Here is a 15,627-nt window from a genome sequence, read left to right on the forward strand (position 1 = left end):
CTGTAAATCACTATCTACTGCAAATAGAAGTTTTTCTGATAAACATTATTTGTGGGTACAATGATAAGTCAATAGGAAATGGTTTAATGCTGTGTCCAGTTAGAAGTAGGTTCCTCCCCCTAAGGCTTATGATCTACTGAGCTATAGGTTAACCCAGAACTGGTTCCAGGTATGGGATTGATCTTGTTGCTTTGGAATTACACCCAACCAGAAAGGGGTTAGTTACACCTCTGTTGTTTGTGCCGCTTGTGTTCCCGTTGGCATGTCTTTCAACGTCAAAAGCTCTCAAGATTCACACCTGGGTAAGACTGATGAGTTTTGAGGAATGTTCTTCTCTGGCGGCATGCACAGTACTTTATAGCACTATGAGACCAGACAGGAGGGATGATTTCTAGCTTTGGGAGGAACTGCCGCACTGATTTCTACCCTGGGTACACCAGTCTACAGTCCTCCCAGCAGGGAATAAATGCACCCCTCTCCCAACATCCATCCCAGCATTTGTCCTCCTTTATTTTTGTTTTCTTTTCTTTTGTTGTGTTTTATTAACTTAGTCATCGTGATCTAATACCTCAATGAAGTTTTAATTTGCATTTCCCTTAGGATGTTGAGCATTTTTAAAGTATTTTTCAGATGTGTATCTATCATAAAAGAATTCTGTTTAATACCATCCCTCTTTTTATGTTGGGTTTAATTGGATTGTTATCTTGTTTTGTTTCATTTTTGAGTTCTTTATATTTTCTAGATACTAACGCTCTATCAGATGTATAGCTGCCAAAGACTGTTCCCCCGATTCTGCAGGATGCCTCTTCTTTCAAGTGATGATGTCCTTCGCTGTAATGTACAGTTTTTAAAACACTTGGTTGTTTACTAGAAATATGTTGAAACTGATAAGAAATAACAAGAATCTGAAGGACATACATATTCATATAATTAATATATGAATATTATTAATAATGAATAACTTTTATTTTTATTCTTGAAATGAATACCTTATATCAGGCACCTAAACTTTTATTTTTACCATGATTTCACCAACCCCTTTCCCCAAAAAAATACAGATTTAAAAAGAACATTATTGATTGTCTTTTACATTTATGGCTTTAGTTAATTTTGTCCAAGTGCAATACATTTCTAAATTCTTAATGGATAGCTAACAAACAAGAATTGTAATTATCTAAGGTTTCCATTGGCTATGAACCCTGAAATACTCCAAACTTTCAGAGACAGCTTACTCTTAGCCCAATTCTGTTCAGGACAAAAGCTGCCAATAATGGCAATTTTGAGTGACAGAGAATGTCTTAGAGTTTCTATGACTATGATAAAACATCATCCCCCAAGGTAAGAAATAGGTGGGGAGAATTTATTTCAGCTTACAGTTCCACATCAGAATCAACACGCAGAAAGTTAGGACAGAAAGTCAAGAAGGAACCTGAAGTCAGGAGCTGATACACAGGCCATGGAAGAGTGCTGCTTACTGCCTTGCTCCTCATGGCTTTCTAAACCTGACTTTTTTTAATAGAACTTAGGACCACCTGCCCAGGGAGGACACCACAACAATAGATTGGGCTCTCCCATGTCAATCAAGAAAATATACCATGGGTTTCCCCACAGAACAATCTAGTAAAGGCATTTTCTCAATTGATGTTCCCTTCTCAAAAATGACTTTATGTTATGACAAGGTGATATAAAACCAGTCAGCACCAAGGTTATTCATCCCATAGTTGATATTTATCAGAAGTAAATGTGAGGAATTTATGGAATAATGACCCGCATGTGTGCTACACAGAACTTGGCTCGTCCCATAGATTGTATTTATTTATTTATAGTTTCTAGAGCCAGGCAGTGTGTCAGAGGCTCCTGTGGTAATGGTTAGAAAGCCCTCTCCTTATCAGGCATCTGTTTCCCCAAATATGGAGCCTCCAATTCCCCAGTAAAACCCACCATCTAAAATTAGTCATAGTCACCAAGAGAAGACCTTGTCAAAATGTAGACCTGAATTTCAGCATTCCCGCTCCGATGCTGCAATCCTTCCTTTTAAATCTGTAAACGAATGGTTTGAGAAAGACCACAGTGAAACATGTTGTCATCAGGTGGAAACCAGACTATCTTAGTCAGTGATGGATTACTGTAAAGAGACACCATGACCGTGGCAAATTCTGATAAAGAACACATTTAACTGGGACTTCCTTACATTCAGAGATTTGGTCAATTATCATCAGGACAGAGAACATGGTTGCACACATGCAGACATGGTGCTGGAGATGTAGCTGATAGTTCTACATCTGCATGAGAAGGCAACGGATAGAAAGAATCATTGGGCCTGGCTTGGGTTTTGGAAACCTCAAAGCCTGCCCCCCTGTGACACACTTCTCCAACAAGGCCACACCTACTCCAAGGACACACCTCCCAGTCCTTGTCAAGGAGTGTCAGTCCCTGATGAATAAACATTCAATTATCTGAGCCTATAGGACCAGTCTTATTTAAATTACCACAGACTATCATTTGTAGTTTTCTCTTTAACTTAAAGAACTTTCAGATTACCAGGTCTGGTGGTATACATCTTAAATCCCAGAACTTGGGAGGCAGTGGCAAGCAAATCTCGGAGAGTTCAAGGTCAGCCTGGTCTACACAACAAGATCTAGATCATCCAAAGCTATATAGTGATACCCTGTCTAAAAAAAAATTAACCAACCAATCAGTAAGAAAATAAAAATAAAAGCCAAATACTATGCTTTCAAAAACAAAGAACTTTCAGATTGGTGGAAAGGTTTTGTCCACGATGGTCCCTAACTGGCTTATATTGAATTTAAATTTAAAAAAAAAATGACACAAAGGAAAGTGAAAAACAAAATCCCACAAGCCTGTGACAAATACTTAAAAGCTCTTACAAGAAGCACAAAATGAGCTGAGCTCTGACTTGGCAGCTAGCTCAGCATTGCTGGACCCCTCCTCTAAACTTGCCTTGGACCTCCCACTGCTCTTATCTTCAAATGCACATTGCACGAAGAAGGAAAAACATTCTGACATTCAGAACAAATCTCGTTGTGCAAGCAGAACAACCTGATAAGAGAAATACTGTTATCGGGAAATATTATTATCCACTTTCACATTGAACTCCTGTCCTGCAAATCTCCAAATGTGAGCCATCGGACAGCAGTGCTGTTAGAACTGTTTGCAGAGCTAAGTCCTTTAAACCAAACATGCTATGTGCTTCATTTGTCCCGTTTTGGAGACAGTAATTCCCTGTGTAGCTCAGACTGGCCTTGAACCCACACTCTTCCAGTCGGCTGCGCTGCCATGGTAAGAATGCAAGCCCAGGATAGAGTACCTTAGAACATATGGTCGAGCCACGTTGATAGTATTTTCCTTCTTTCACTGATCTGTGTTCTAACACGTTCTGTAGGTTGTCTGTCTATTGCTTTACCGGTCTTAATTTTTTTTTCAAAATATAGATTGCTTCATTAACAATTCATAAACAATCAATGGATGTTAAGTTTTCTCTGATGGAAGTTGGAGTTGCTTAGTAAATCATAATCTTTTAAAACTGTATCCCTTCTACTATTTGGTCATTAATTTTATGTAAGCAAGTAGTATCTTCAACATTAGAGTGGTCTTCATTAAAATAATACAACACTCAAACACACACACACACACACACACATATTTATCTACATACGAAGAGAGAGAAGGAAAGAGAGAATTGGGAGAATGAGTTGATGGAACAACCAGGGATCTACTGGTTAAATATCACTAGGGGTGAGATTCTCCATGACTGAAAACACTGCAAATGTCGATTTGTTTTTCAAAGTGAGGTGGAAAATGTAAGCACCAATGGTTTCCCTTAGACTGAATTCAAATACAATTAACATATCACTTTTATATAAATCATCATGTTTAGTTCTTTGTAATATGTAGAATGTTTTTTAAATGCTGACTCTTTAAGACACTTTAGCCTGCAGGAACATTGCATCTGACATCTGCAATTGTAAAGAACGGGAATGTATTGGCTTAAGCCTATGGAGACCAGGTTGTCCAAGATTGAACCATCACATGATGGAAGACTGTAAGGCAGGGAGAAACAAGAAGGGCCTCATTTACTGGAAAGGCAGCAATTCATTTCTCAAGGAGAAGCCCTCAATGAATAACAAACCTTTAAATGTTGTACTTTGTAATACTACAATAGAAATAATTAAGTTTATGAGTTTTGGGAAGGATAGGCCTTGAACAATGACAGTGACCATGAAAATGGTTACACAATGTATTCCTTGTGGTATATCTCAGGATAAAGTGCAATCGCATCAGATGTGCAGAAACCTGTGCAAATACACTTTAGCATGTCAAAGCTCTCTGTGTTCTTTTATAAAGACAGTCAATGTCATTGGGCTTATGGAAATGTCACTGCTGTCAGTGTATGTTATCGTGACATATGCCCACATATTTTTATCCTAATTGCCCCAGTTTCTGATGTACAAATTATATAATAATGATTAAAGCAATTTAAACAGCGATTAGTGATACAGTGATGTGGACTTCCCTGGCGCATGGAAACATTGGGAGTCAGAAATTCTTCAGATGTTTTAAACACACAGCACTTCAAAGGAGAAGAAGGTAATCACAGTACTATCCAGTCGAAATTCACGGAGTTTTCATCCTACGCTGGCCTTAGTCAGGGACCATTACAATGTGATCCCAAGCTAATGCTTTCTATTTTCTTGTTTACTTGGTCTTTGTCACAAGGACATTTCAATCTGTAAGTACAGTTCTTTCTATAAGATTTTTTCCCCTCAGTTTCATAACTTGAGGTGCTACTGTACCATTTGGCTATATGTTCAATTTCACCCACTCTCTGTTCAGAAAATGTCTCCCCTCTATGTTCTTAAAATTACAGATGACTCATTAGTGCCACGGAAAGAAATATTCTTTTGACAATGTGGCATTTTTACTAGAAATAGAAAGATATTTTAGATCTGTAGTGAAAATAGAACCTTGTTATATTTTGGAATATAGAAATGCATTCATTTAAAGACTGTACTGTGTCCTTGAAAGTCTCCTAACAATTAAAAAAAAAAACCCATCCTCTCTAGCAACAGCCCTAACACAGTACGCACCATCGCCTCACAGGAGAGGCTTCTCTTCCAATTTATGGTTGACCTGTAGCAAGCTCTCATTTTGTTTTCACTTAGGGTGGGGAAGGTTTTCTTTTTCTAGGAAAATCTAGATGGCATTTAAAGTCTCATGATCCTGTGGATGGTCATCTCACTGGTCTCTGTCTTACAATTCTCCTTCTTATATCAATAGTGTCTCTAGAGTGGTTGTCCCCTGGACACCCCCTTAAGTCCAACATACTGCGGTGGCTCCCTGAATCTTTCTCCTGTCTCCCGTTGCTTCTTCCTTATTCCTCACAGCTTTCCCACCCAGTGGCCCCACTTTAGATGCTGTGTCTCTTGTTATTCAAACTGGATTTGGCCCATAGGTTTGCTTCCCCCTGCCCCCTTCCTTTTGTCTCCCCTTGAATGTAGTTTTTGCTGAGTTTGCGTTACTTTTATTCAAACAATCTCTTAAACAATATGATGATATGATATCTACTAAATGTCAAAGGTCATTTAGCTCGCCCTGGGACCTTTTCTGAGATAGACACTAAGGGAAAAAACAGACACCACAGACTGGGCCAGAGTGAGGAATGTTTGCTGTGAGGGGACTGAGACAAATCTCTTGCCATCTGTGTTTCACACCCCAAACGTCAAAGCATCTCCATTATTGCCATGTGACTCTTATTCTGTCCCCCACATTGCAGAGCCCCTTGCTTTCCCAGCAACCAAAAGACATAACGTGTCCTGCTTCCTGGCAGAGTTAGGACAGTTTCCCATTGCGACCGCCAGAGGGGTATGGAGGAAAGCTGTGCACCTGAGCCCAATTTAGAGCTAGCCCTGGGACTATTTCTAGAGCAGAACGCCTCTTCCTTCTACATAGTGATGCAGTTCCAGCTACTATCAATTCAGATAAAATTTCATTAGGAATTACATAAGACCCGGGAAGAATTCAGTGGAAGACTGCTCACTTCCCACTTGCTGGATCCTGGCTTTGATCCCGGCACCTGGGAAGGAAAGTCACATCGAGTTTGAAATTTGAGAAGAAAAACATTTATTTACTCCCTTATGTGAAAATATATTCAAATTCCCTGCCAGATATAGTTTTAGAATACACATGATTTGTAAATTAAAAATTGTCAGTGATTTAAACTTCCAGGCAAAGAATAAAGTCAGTTATAAATGTATGTATGCCTATAGCATATATTACTTATTTGTTTTGTTTTCTGAGAAAGTGTTTACTCTATTACTTAGCCTTGCCTCAAACTCACAGCAATACTCCTGCCTCAGCTACATTACAGGAGAGACCCTCCGCATCTGGATGTGGTACTTTTAACTATTTCTTGTCATCCAGCCCACTTTTATATTTTATCTTTTGTCTTTGCCTGCAAATTAACTTTCAGAGAAGGTAAGTGGAATACATTTGGAGTCACCCTTGTTGTGTAACAGTTTTCTGTTAATATATAGATGAAATGTTACAACTGAAGTTTCAATTGTGTGCTTTAAGGAATATGATTGAAATAAAGGTTAAGCCAATGGCTACATATTCAGAAAACAAAGGTGAAAATAAACACTTATCAAATTCAAGTTTCCTCCTTGACAAAAGTCATAAGAAAAAGTCACTTTCTCTAAGTGCAGATATGAGAGAGATTACCAGATTGTGATGAGTAAAGGGGTCTAATCCATACATTCTATATAATATTGAGAACTGGGGAATCCCTCATAATTAATCACTAATCAGTAAAACAGGAGCATCACCCTGCCATTGCAGAATCATCTTGGTGAATTTTTTGAATGTATCGAATGCTACATAATTCTGATTCCGTGAACTTAAATCACAGCTTACAATTTAGCCCACTTTATCCATAAGTGAAGCGACTTAGAAACGTAGGGTCCAGAATCTCACAGGGAGAAAGAACAGAACCAGCTTAGTAATAGATCCAATCCAGGAGTCTGTCCTTTTAACTTGAGACAAATCTGCTGTATCTTTCCCTGGTGTTTCTTTTCTGGATCCTTAAACTGTTGATTACCAGGGTTTATCAGTCAAACCACCTTGTGTTTTCTTTTAACCCCAGAAATGACGTTTTGCTGGCAAGGGTTGCTACAGAGTGTGGCTTAGCTGGTCAGCGAGTACTTGTGGTTCGGTCCAATCTGTTCAGCACAGTAGATGAAGTGTGGCTCAGTGTACCTAAAATACAGCGAGACTAGATTGGAAAGACTGAAGACAGTACCAAAAAATCACATCAATAGCTCAGTGATTCTCATACCACTTTATCTGATGTCAGTCAAGTTACGTTGAATTTAAGAGAAAACCACTAAGATGCATTTCACACTCTCCATTAGCTTCGGCCTGTACTATCAAGAGTGTCTGAAATCTTTACAGTTCAGGTTTTTATTTTACAATATGCTTGCATTAGCTAGTGCTAGGTTATCCACACCTCCAGCTAGTCTTCTAGGTTCATTTGTGATACCATGGGCAGCTGAGCATTCCCTTGTCCATGAACAACTAAGGGCCAGGACTTAGATACAAGTGTTTTCTTTCCCAGATGCAGCACAAAGCTTGGCAAGTATATTACTACAGAGATTGAAGTCAACAGTTGCGCCTAAATTAGGTGCTGCTTTTCTGGGGTCTGCCATATGCATGCTACCTAATTATTAGTCATTTAAGCACTGCAAAAATATTATTTAACTTTAGTGAATATACAAAAAAAGATACTTGACAGATCAGAGCAATCCTAAGGTAGGTAGGAATGCTTCATTCCCATAAATGCATATAAATGATGTTTTTATACATCTGAATTTTACCCACAGTGCCTTGTTTTAAAACTTGTTCTGAGGAAGACAATTATTCTCCTAGTAAAATGTTCTCACAAAATGCTTATAATTCCATTTTTTTGCAGTGATGACATTGAACCTTTTGTTTTTCCCTTACAGTAAATGAACCGAGGGATAAGTATAAGGAATAAACACAAATGCGGCTAGTTGCCACTAAGAGGCAGACTCTTGGTACTTGACACTGGGGTCATTCACTCACGTGAATGTTCTTATCAGCTGTGAGGGTGGAGAATCATTTTAGACTAGGTGCTGGTGTTTGTCGTTTCTCCTCTACTCCCAAGTTTGGAGTTGTGGGTTGACATCACTTAATGAAATTAAAATTGTCTTCGGGAGCTGTGTTGACCCTAAGTAGATTTATTTTTTAAAAAATATTTATTTATTTATTTATTTTGTATACAATATTCTGTCTGTGTGTATGCCTGCAGTCCAGAAGAGGGCACCAGACCCCATTACAGATAGTTGTGAGCCACCATGTGGTTGCTGGGACTTGAACTCAGGACCTTTGGAAGAGCAGGCAATGCTCTTAACCTCTGAGCCATTTCTCCAGCCCCCCCTTAGTAGACTTAAAGGGTGATGCAATATCATACTATATGGTCATCTAGCACATTCTTTTGTTTTGTTTTGTTTTGTTTTGTTTTGTTTTGTTTTTCGAGACAGGGTTTCTCTGTAGCTTTGGTGCCCGTCCTGGAACTAGCTCTTGTAGACCAGGCTGGCCTCGAACTCCCAGAGATACGCCTGCCTCTGCCTCCCAAGTGCTGGGATTAAAGGCATGCTCCACCACCGCCCGGCTTATCTAGCACATTCTTATAAGAAATCAAAAATGATATGCCTTTGAACGCTGTGTAAACATTTGTTGACTTAAAGTCACACGATATTTGTTTATTCAGATAACAGCATTCTGATACTTTCACTAGATTAGGAATTTTCCCTGAAAGGGAGAATATGTGTGTGTGAATATGTTTATATGTGTAAATAGAAAAGGCAAACATATCTAGATAGTTGGCAGCTTTGGAGTTAATTCTTCATGCCCGTGAACTTTGATTGCTTCACATTCTCCTCCCCACACTGTACCGTCAGCACTATGATTTAGAGAGGCATTCTCCTGAGTGTCTTTACAGTTGCCAACTGCCTTCTCGGCTACGGAAGCATTATAAGGAGAGCAGACACAGACCTCTGAGGAAATACACAGCAGAGTCATTGCAAAAAGCAAACTTAAGTTCTAACTCAAATTTACTGACCTAAGAATGATTACAATTCTGCATACAATGGGGCGCTAGCCAAGTCCAGGTACACTCTTCATCGCAAGGCTTTTGAAAGTAAATCCATAAACACTTCAGAGTGACGTATATGGAGCTTGTGCTTGAGCATGTATGTTTCCACCTGGGAGGAGTGGAGCATCATTATGGGGGAAACAAGGAAAATGGTTCTGCAGTGCTGGTGTTATTGCTACAATCCTTGGCAGGGATGGGAGGAAATCTTATGAAAAATTAAGGCACAAAAAACATGTTGTGCAGTCAAACCTCAACGGTCCTCTGTTTCTACTCAACTCCATGGATTCGCACGTGGCATGCAAAATCCTTTCTGAAATATGTTACAAACTATTTGCATTTAACAAATAAATGTATCAAATATATCCTAAAAGATTGAAAGCTTGAGAAATTAAGAATTATGTCCAAGCCGGGCGGTGGTGGCGCACGCCTTTAATCCCAGCCCTCGGGAGGCAGAGGCAGGCGGATCTCTGTGAGTTCGAGACCAGCCTGGTCTACAAGAGCTAGTTCCAGGACAGGCTCCAAAACCACAGAGAAACTCTGTCTCGAAAAACCACAAAAAACAAAAAAGAATTATGTCCAAGAATTAATGCATCCAGGGAACTTTCAAATATTCAGTGACTGATGAGTACTGGGGGTCCAGTGCTTCTATAAGAGCCACCTTGTTGAGTTCCCACGTCTAGAACTCCTTCCTGGTTCTCTCTTGCTAGGCTGAGCTTCTGATCTTGCCTTTGGCTTATTTTGCGAAAGTGTAGTTTCTGCTCTTCCTCACCCACCATTGACTTCCCTAACAGCCTATTCTGCCATTGATTTCTCTTCTCTCATTTCTTTTTTTCATCAAGTATTTCTGTCTTCGTGATTTTCCTATTGCCATGACAAAACACCATGACTAAGGCAACTAATGAGAGCATTTTCTGAGTATTTTTCTGGAAAAGGAGGTGTAGGCAAAAGTTTAAAAGATAATGACACATAATCCTAAAATCTTCCCTTCTGTGTCCATTAATGCTGAGATTCCTTAAGGCAAAGGTATCTTCCTTGCTCTAGCCTGTCCATGTTTTATGATGATTTCGTACGGTCATTTAGGGACAGAAAAATTGAAAGAATCAGAGAGAATAAAGGGGATTACACATTGTCTCCAAGCAATTGACACTGGAGTAAGCACCTGTGGAAAGTTCCTCTCGCAAATAGGCTTCTTAGGAAAGACTCCTTGAGCTGGACTCACCCCTTCAGAGACGAGTGGGAATGAGGTCAAAGAGTAGCATTTCCCCACCCCGGAGACAGGCTCTCTGCTCCTCTGCTAATCTAGGAATACAGTGGTGTTAGTTGACAAGGAACTGAAAAGAAATGGGACAGGACAACCTACTCTCTTATTTTATTATTTTATTCGACAGACATAAAATTTCCTTACAACTTTCTAAACACAGGTTTTACTCTCGGTGGTTGAATTTTTTATGTCACAGCCCAGAAAAGACTAAGAGACCTGCACTGGTTAGGGGATATTTTCATAGCACATTTAGGACATTTCTCCCTATAAACCCGATAGAACGTGCTATTTCCAAACAGCAACTCTGCATTTGAAGATTGCTCCACTTGGAAATATTGAAGTCAAAATGGAAAATCTATTAGTGGCCCTAAGTTTGAGTGTGGGGAAGAAACCTATCAAAAATTCTTAGTAGGAAAACTAATAGCATGTTCTAATGCTAATCATAATGGAGGTTCAAGTAGATAGGGTTATCAAGGTTAAAAGTTGGGAGTTTTAAGGATTAGGTTTATGAACATTTTAAAACTGTGCTGGAGACATTACGAAGTGGTAGGTCACTTGTGTAAGACTCTGGGCTAGAGATTCAACACACATACACATGCATGCTGAACTGGGAATACAGCCATGTGGTAAAGCACTTGCTTAGCATGCAGGAGGCCTTAATTCAATTTCCTATACTTAGAAATTTTAAAAAAAAAAAAAACCTTAGAACTCTTTTGCCTTGGTATGGTATGCACAAAGAAGTCAGCATTTTCCTCCCACATAGTCTGAATATCGATAAGTGCCTTAGAAGATCTGTGTCAGAGTGTTCCATGGTGCTCCATTGCCTGGTGAGTCATTTAGTTTCTTCTTCCTCTTCTCTGCACACTGACTCTTGTTGTGTAGCAAGTTCAACTTTTGGGATGGACTCTCTTCTTTATTATGAGTTCTGAGTTCTCTGGGGACGGTGAGCTTTTCCTCCATGCTGTTGGAAATCAATTGGGATTAGAATTCAATGTGTCAGCTAACCCAGAAATCCCAATACAGAACTTAGCACTCCTGGTCAACAGGATACTCTCCAGGGAGCCTGGCCTCTAGAAATCAATGACTGGATGATATCCATCTAACCCAAGTGTGCTCGATGGCAGCAGCTTCTGTTTTCTCGTACCAATGGAGTGATGATGTTTATTTTATAAGCACGGATAGCAAAAGAATATTTATTTTTAAAATGTTCAGTTCTGTTGAATGATTTTGCATTCTGCAGGATTAATTTTCCAGATATTTGACCTAGGCAAACAAGCCATTATGAAAAGGAAGTCTTATGAACTTTAGAATAAAAATGAAATGCATCCCCATGTCAAACTTTGGCTTAACTAAGCCGCTTAAAATATTCAGAAAATCAGGACATTTTCCTGTCCTAGCTGATGTATAAACTCAGGTAAGTGGATGCTGGACGGTAAGAGCCCTCATAGGTCTCCTCTGTAGAACACTGATGATCAAGAGGGAGCTAGTGTTCATTGTGTTCACATCAATAGTGATTGTTCTGGATGTACAAATTGGAATTTTTGACTGTAACGCTACTGGAAAATAGAAAGTAGAGTTTATGCTTCTGTGTTTGTTCCTGTCTTGCAGACTTTTATAGTATTGAATAAAGGGAAGGCCATCTTCCGGTTCAGTGCCACCTCTGCTCTGTACATTTTAACTCCCTTCAACCCTCTTAGGAAAATAGCTATTAAGATTTTGGTACACTCATATCCTTTTACAAGTAATTTATGTTAACTGCTTCTATAAGGTGTGCTTTCTAGATATATGTATAATTAAGTTAAGTTGTACACACCCTCTACACTTTATCCTATCCACTAGCATCTTTTATTTGTCACATCAATCTTGTTTTTCTACTTTGTAGTGAATGAGATTTGAACCCAGGGCCTTAGATATGGCAGGCAAACACTCTACCACTGAGGCAGACCTCTAGCCCCAAAGGCTGGTCTACACTCCAGGATTCTAGCCAGGGAACAGTGCCAGCCCCAGGAGCTGGGTTTTCCCATCTGAATTAACAAAACAGTCAAAATAACTCCCCAGAGGCATGCAATGAGTCCTGTTTCCTGGGTGATCCTGGAGTCAGTCAGGTTGACAATTGATACTGGCTGTCATGTGTTTACTGAATTCCCTAAGCTTGTGAAAGATAACCATATTTATTACTACCTCCTATACAGAGTTGATAAGAATTTTCAGAGAAATTGTATAACAAAAAAAAATCTACTTTCAAAATAAAATACAAGTTAGTTGCAGATATGATATATGCCATCTTAATGGAACCTGGAATGACCTTGCAAGCATAGAAGAATCTCAAGAGCCTCCAGGATTTTCTAATTTTTCAGCTTTTCTGATTATTTATGTGAAACACAGTAATATTGACTGTATATCAGATTTAAACTGCTCAATATGATTCTATAGTGCAAAACTACCGTTTAGTAAAGACTCAGGATGTTCGTGCAAAAGTTAAAACTGTTCAAAATGGTTGAAGGAAACGTGGCCCTGTCGTTCCCACTGGGGTTCAAAGATTTCCACAACTAAGTCAAATGTGGGTATTGATCCGTCAAAAACTCATTAATGACTAAATTTCTTTTGCTGGCCTTGGTCATAATATAAATAATATAAAATACTATTTTAAGTAAGTATCATAAATAAAGTCATACTTTTTAAAAAATTTTGCATTCTAAAATCTATAGAATTGAACAAGCACAAAGCCTTGGGTTTGATTTGTTCTGCAACACTATAAAAATAGTAACTAACTAACTATCGAAATAAGTAAGTAAGACATTTTTAAAAAAAACAATTAAAAAGCCAGCACTACACTAATAAGAGGAGGAAGCAAAAACAGAAAGCAAAATAATTAGTTTCACAGTAGCAAAAACAATAAAAAAAACAACAAAAGTAAATGTCATTCTCTTTTTAAGTTGAGTTGGTTACAAGTAATATTTTAATACTGTCAATAGGTTGTTACTGAAAACAAAAAAAAATATCATATAAAAATGTCTCTGTTCACTGTTTTAATGCTTAGAAGCTTCTCTAGCTGAGTTGTTCTTTCTAGTGCCACCATGTGGACGTTTGATGAAAATGTTCTTTACACCTAATGGAAGTGTTCAGCCAATCAATGGCAGTGGAAAGAATACCTGATTGTCTAGCAGAAAACAGCATTTTAGGGTCCTGCATCAACCATCTGTGTTCTCCAGAGCTCAGACATTATTTCGGTGGTTTCTATAATGACTTTAGCAGCCACTTTCCGAGCTACAATTTTATTACATTTTCTTCCCTCGGCCTATCACTCACTGCATAGACACGTCTCCAAGGGCATTCTTTGCAAACATTTTACACGCATTAGTTTCTTTGATCTACACAGCCAAACAATGCCGTTTGTTCACGGTTGACATCCATGTATGAATGCAGGTGGAGACACAGGGAGGTGAAAGCACATAGGAACAAGGTCCAAATGCGTGTTGCTGCGTGGAATTTCAATTGCATCCAAGGGATGATGAGCCTTGACCTTCAAGAGTGCCCCCTTTTTATCTCGTCCTTTGCTGTTGTACATACATAAACTCACTCAAACACAGCAACCCAGTGTGTTGCACTGTACTCTGCTTTGACCGTAAAAAATATTAATTCATAAATTCTATCCATTATTGAAGAAATTCCTCTACTGCAGAAATGCATCTTCCTCAAAAGTGTACTATTCTAATTGTGTGACTTGGTTCAAATGCATTCTTTCTGCTCAAGCTTGTTGTGAATCCATATAAACAGATGGGACCTCCTCCCCACACACACAAGCTCTCTAGAGGAAATCATGCTGATTTGGAAACAGCTACAAAAAAGCTTATATTCTTATATCTGTGCATATTCTCATTTAATCTGAAATGTGGAGGCCACACTATTATGTACTTTTAACAGGTGAAAGTGAAGGTTAAGGAGATTAGGTAATACACAGGCACATGTTTATCCATGAGGTGTTGTGCTGACATCTGGGTTTTTTGGTGTTACTGCTTTTTAAATGTAGTACATGAGCTTGTTTTTATGTTCCTTAACACTAACTTACATTATTCAGCATGCTCATCATGTGCACTATTTTGACAAACTGTGTGTTTATGACAATGAGCAACCCTCCTGACTGGACGAAGAATGTAGAGTAAGTTCAATTGTATATATTTTAAATGTGTGTATATATATATATATATATATATATATATATATATACACATTGTATATATACATATGTATATATATATACACATTGAAATTCTGAAGCCTTGTTTCAATATATCCTTTAAGTGAAACTCAAAAGTATACTTGATAAAGCCATTTGCAGACACAATTGTACAATAAGACAGCACTCTCTGAGTGGTTTTCCCTTTACCTTGTAGCTGATTGTTTTGTTTTGTTTTTCAATGGGGTTTCTCTGTGTAGCCACGGTTGTCCTGGAACTCACTCTGTAGACCAGGCTGGCCTGGAACTCACAGAGATCTGCCTGCATCTGTCTCCTGAGTGTTGATGTTAAAGGTGTGCACCACCACACCCAGCATTCTAGTTAATAGTTAACAGAAATCTAAGAGAATATTCAATGTTTTTCTTTTAAGATCTGGTATTTGAAAAAAATACAATAAAATAATTGCAGAAAGATAGAAAAGATATGCTGGTTTTCCATCCAGACGAACTCCACATTAATTTGGCTCGTTAAGAATCTAAAAGGTCGAGCTGGAGAGATGGCTCAGCGGTTAAGAGCATTGCCTGCTCTTCCAAAGGTCCCGAGTTCAATTCCCAGCAACCACATGGTGGCTGACAACCATCTGTAATGAGGTCTGGTGCCCTCTTCAGGCCTGCACACAGACAGAATATTGTATAGGCTCCAAAGCCACAGAGAAACCCTGTCTGGAAAAACCAAAAAAAAAAAAAAAAAAAGAATCTAAAAGGTCAAGCTGTAAATGGTACATTAAAAACAACATTGAGTCTTATTACCATGAGATATTCATATTTCATCCAGATTTATATTTATTTCAAGTGTGATCAACAAGGACTTGACTAAAACTTCAGGATTATAAAACTTGGAAATTCAGTTGGTTGAAGGCTAAGCAGATGACCGTGAAAGTTCCGGTATCAGTTTCCAAAGCTGGAAGCGTTACTATGGTACTGACCATCCCCCCAT

General features: G+C 38.7%; 1 protein-coding gene across 2 annotated transcripts in view; it reads left to right on the forward strand.

Annotated features, from left to right (window-relative positions):
• Nucleotides 1-15,627, forward strand: part of LOC142857204 (sodium channel protein type 1 subunit alpha) — a 115,290-nt gene that overhangs the window by 42,061 nt on the left and 57,602 nt on the right. Inside the window, exons 3-4 of one of the 2 annotated variants that reach the window (XM_075984993.1) lie at nucleotides 12,063-12,181; nucleotides 14,524-14,613. In XM_075984993.1, coding sequence (XP_075841108.1) covers nucleotides 12,063-12,181; nucleotides 14,524-14,613 — 209 coding nt within the window. Of the gene's footprint in view, nucleotides 1-12,062; nucleotides 12,182-14,522; nucleotides 14,614-15,627 lie in introns of both variants that reach the window. The other variant, XM_075984994.1, reaches the window with a different exon arrangement.

The sequence above is a fragment of the Microtus pennsylvanicus genome, chromosome 9, assembly GCF_037038515.1.
Source record: "Microtus pennsylvanicus isolate mMicPen1 chromosome 9, mMicPen1.hap1, whole genome shotgun sequence".
Taxonomy (NCBI): domain Eukaryota; kingdom Metazoa; phylum Chordata; class Mammalia; order Rodentia; family Cricetidae; genus Microtus; species Microtus pennsylvanicus.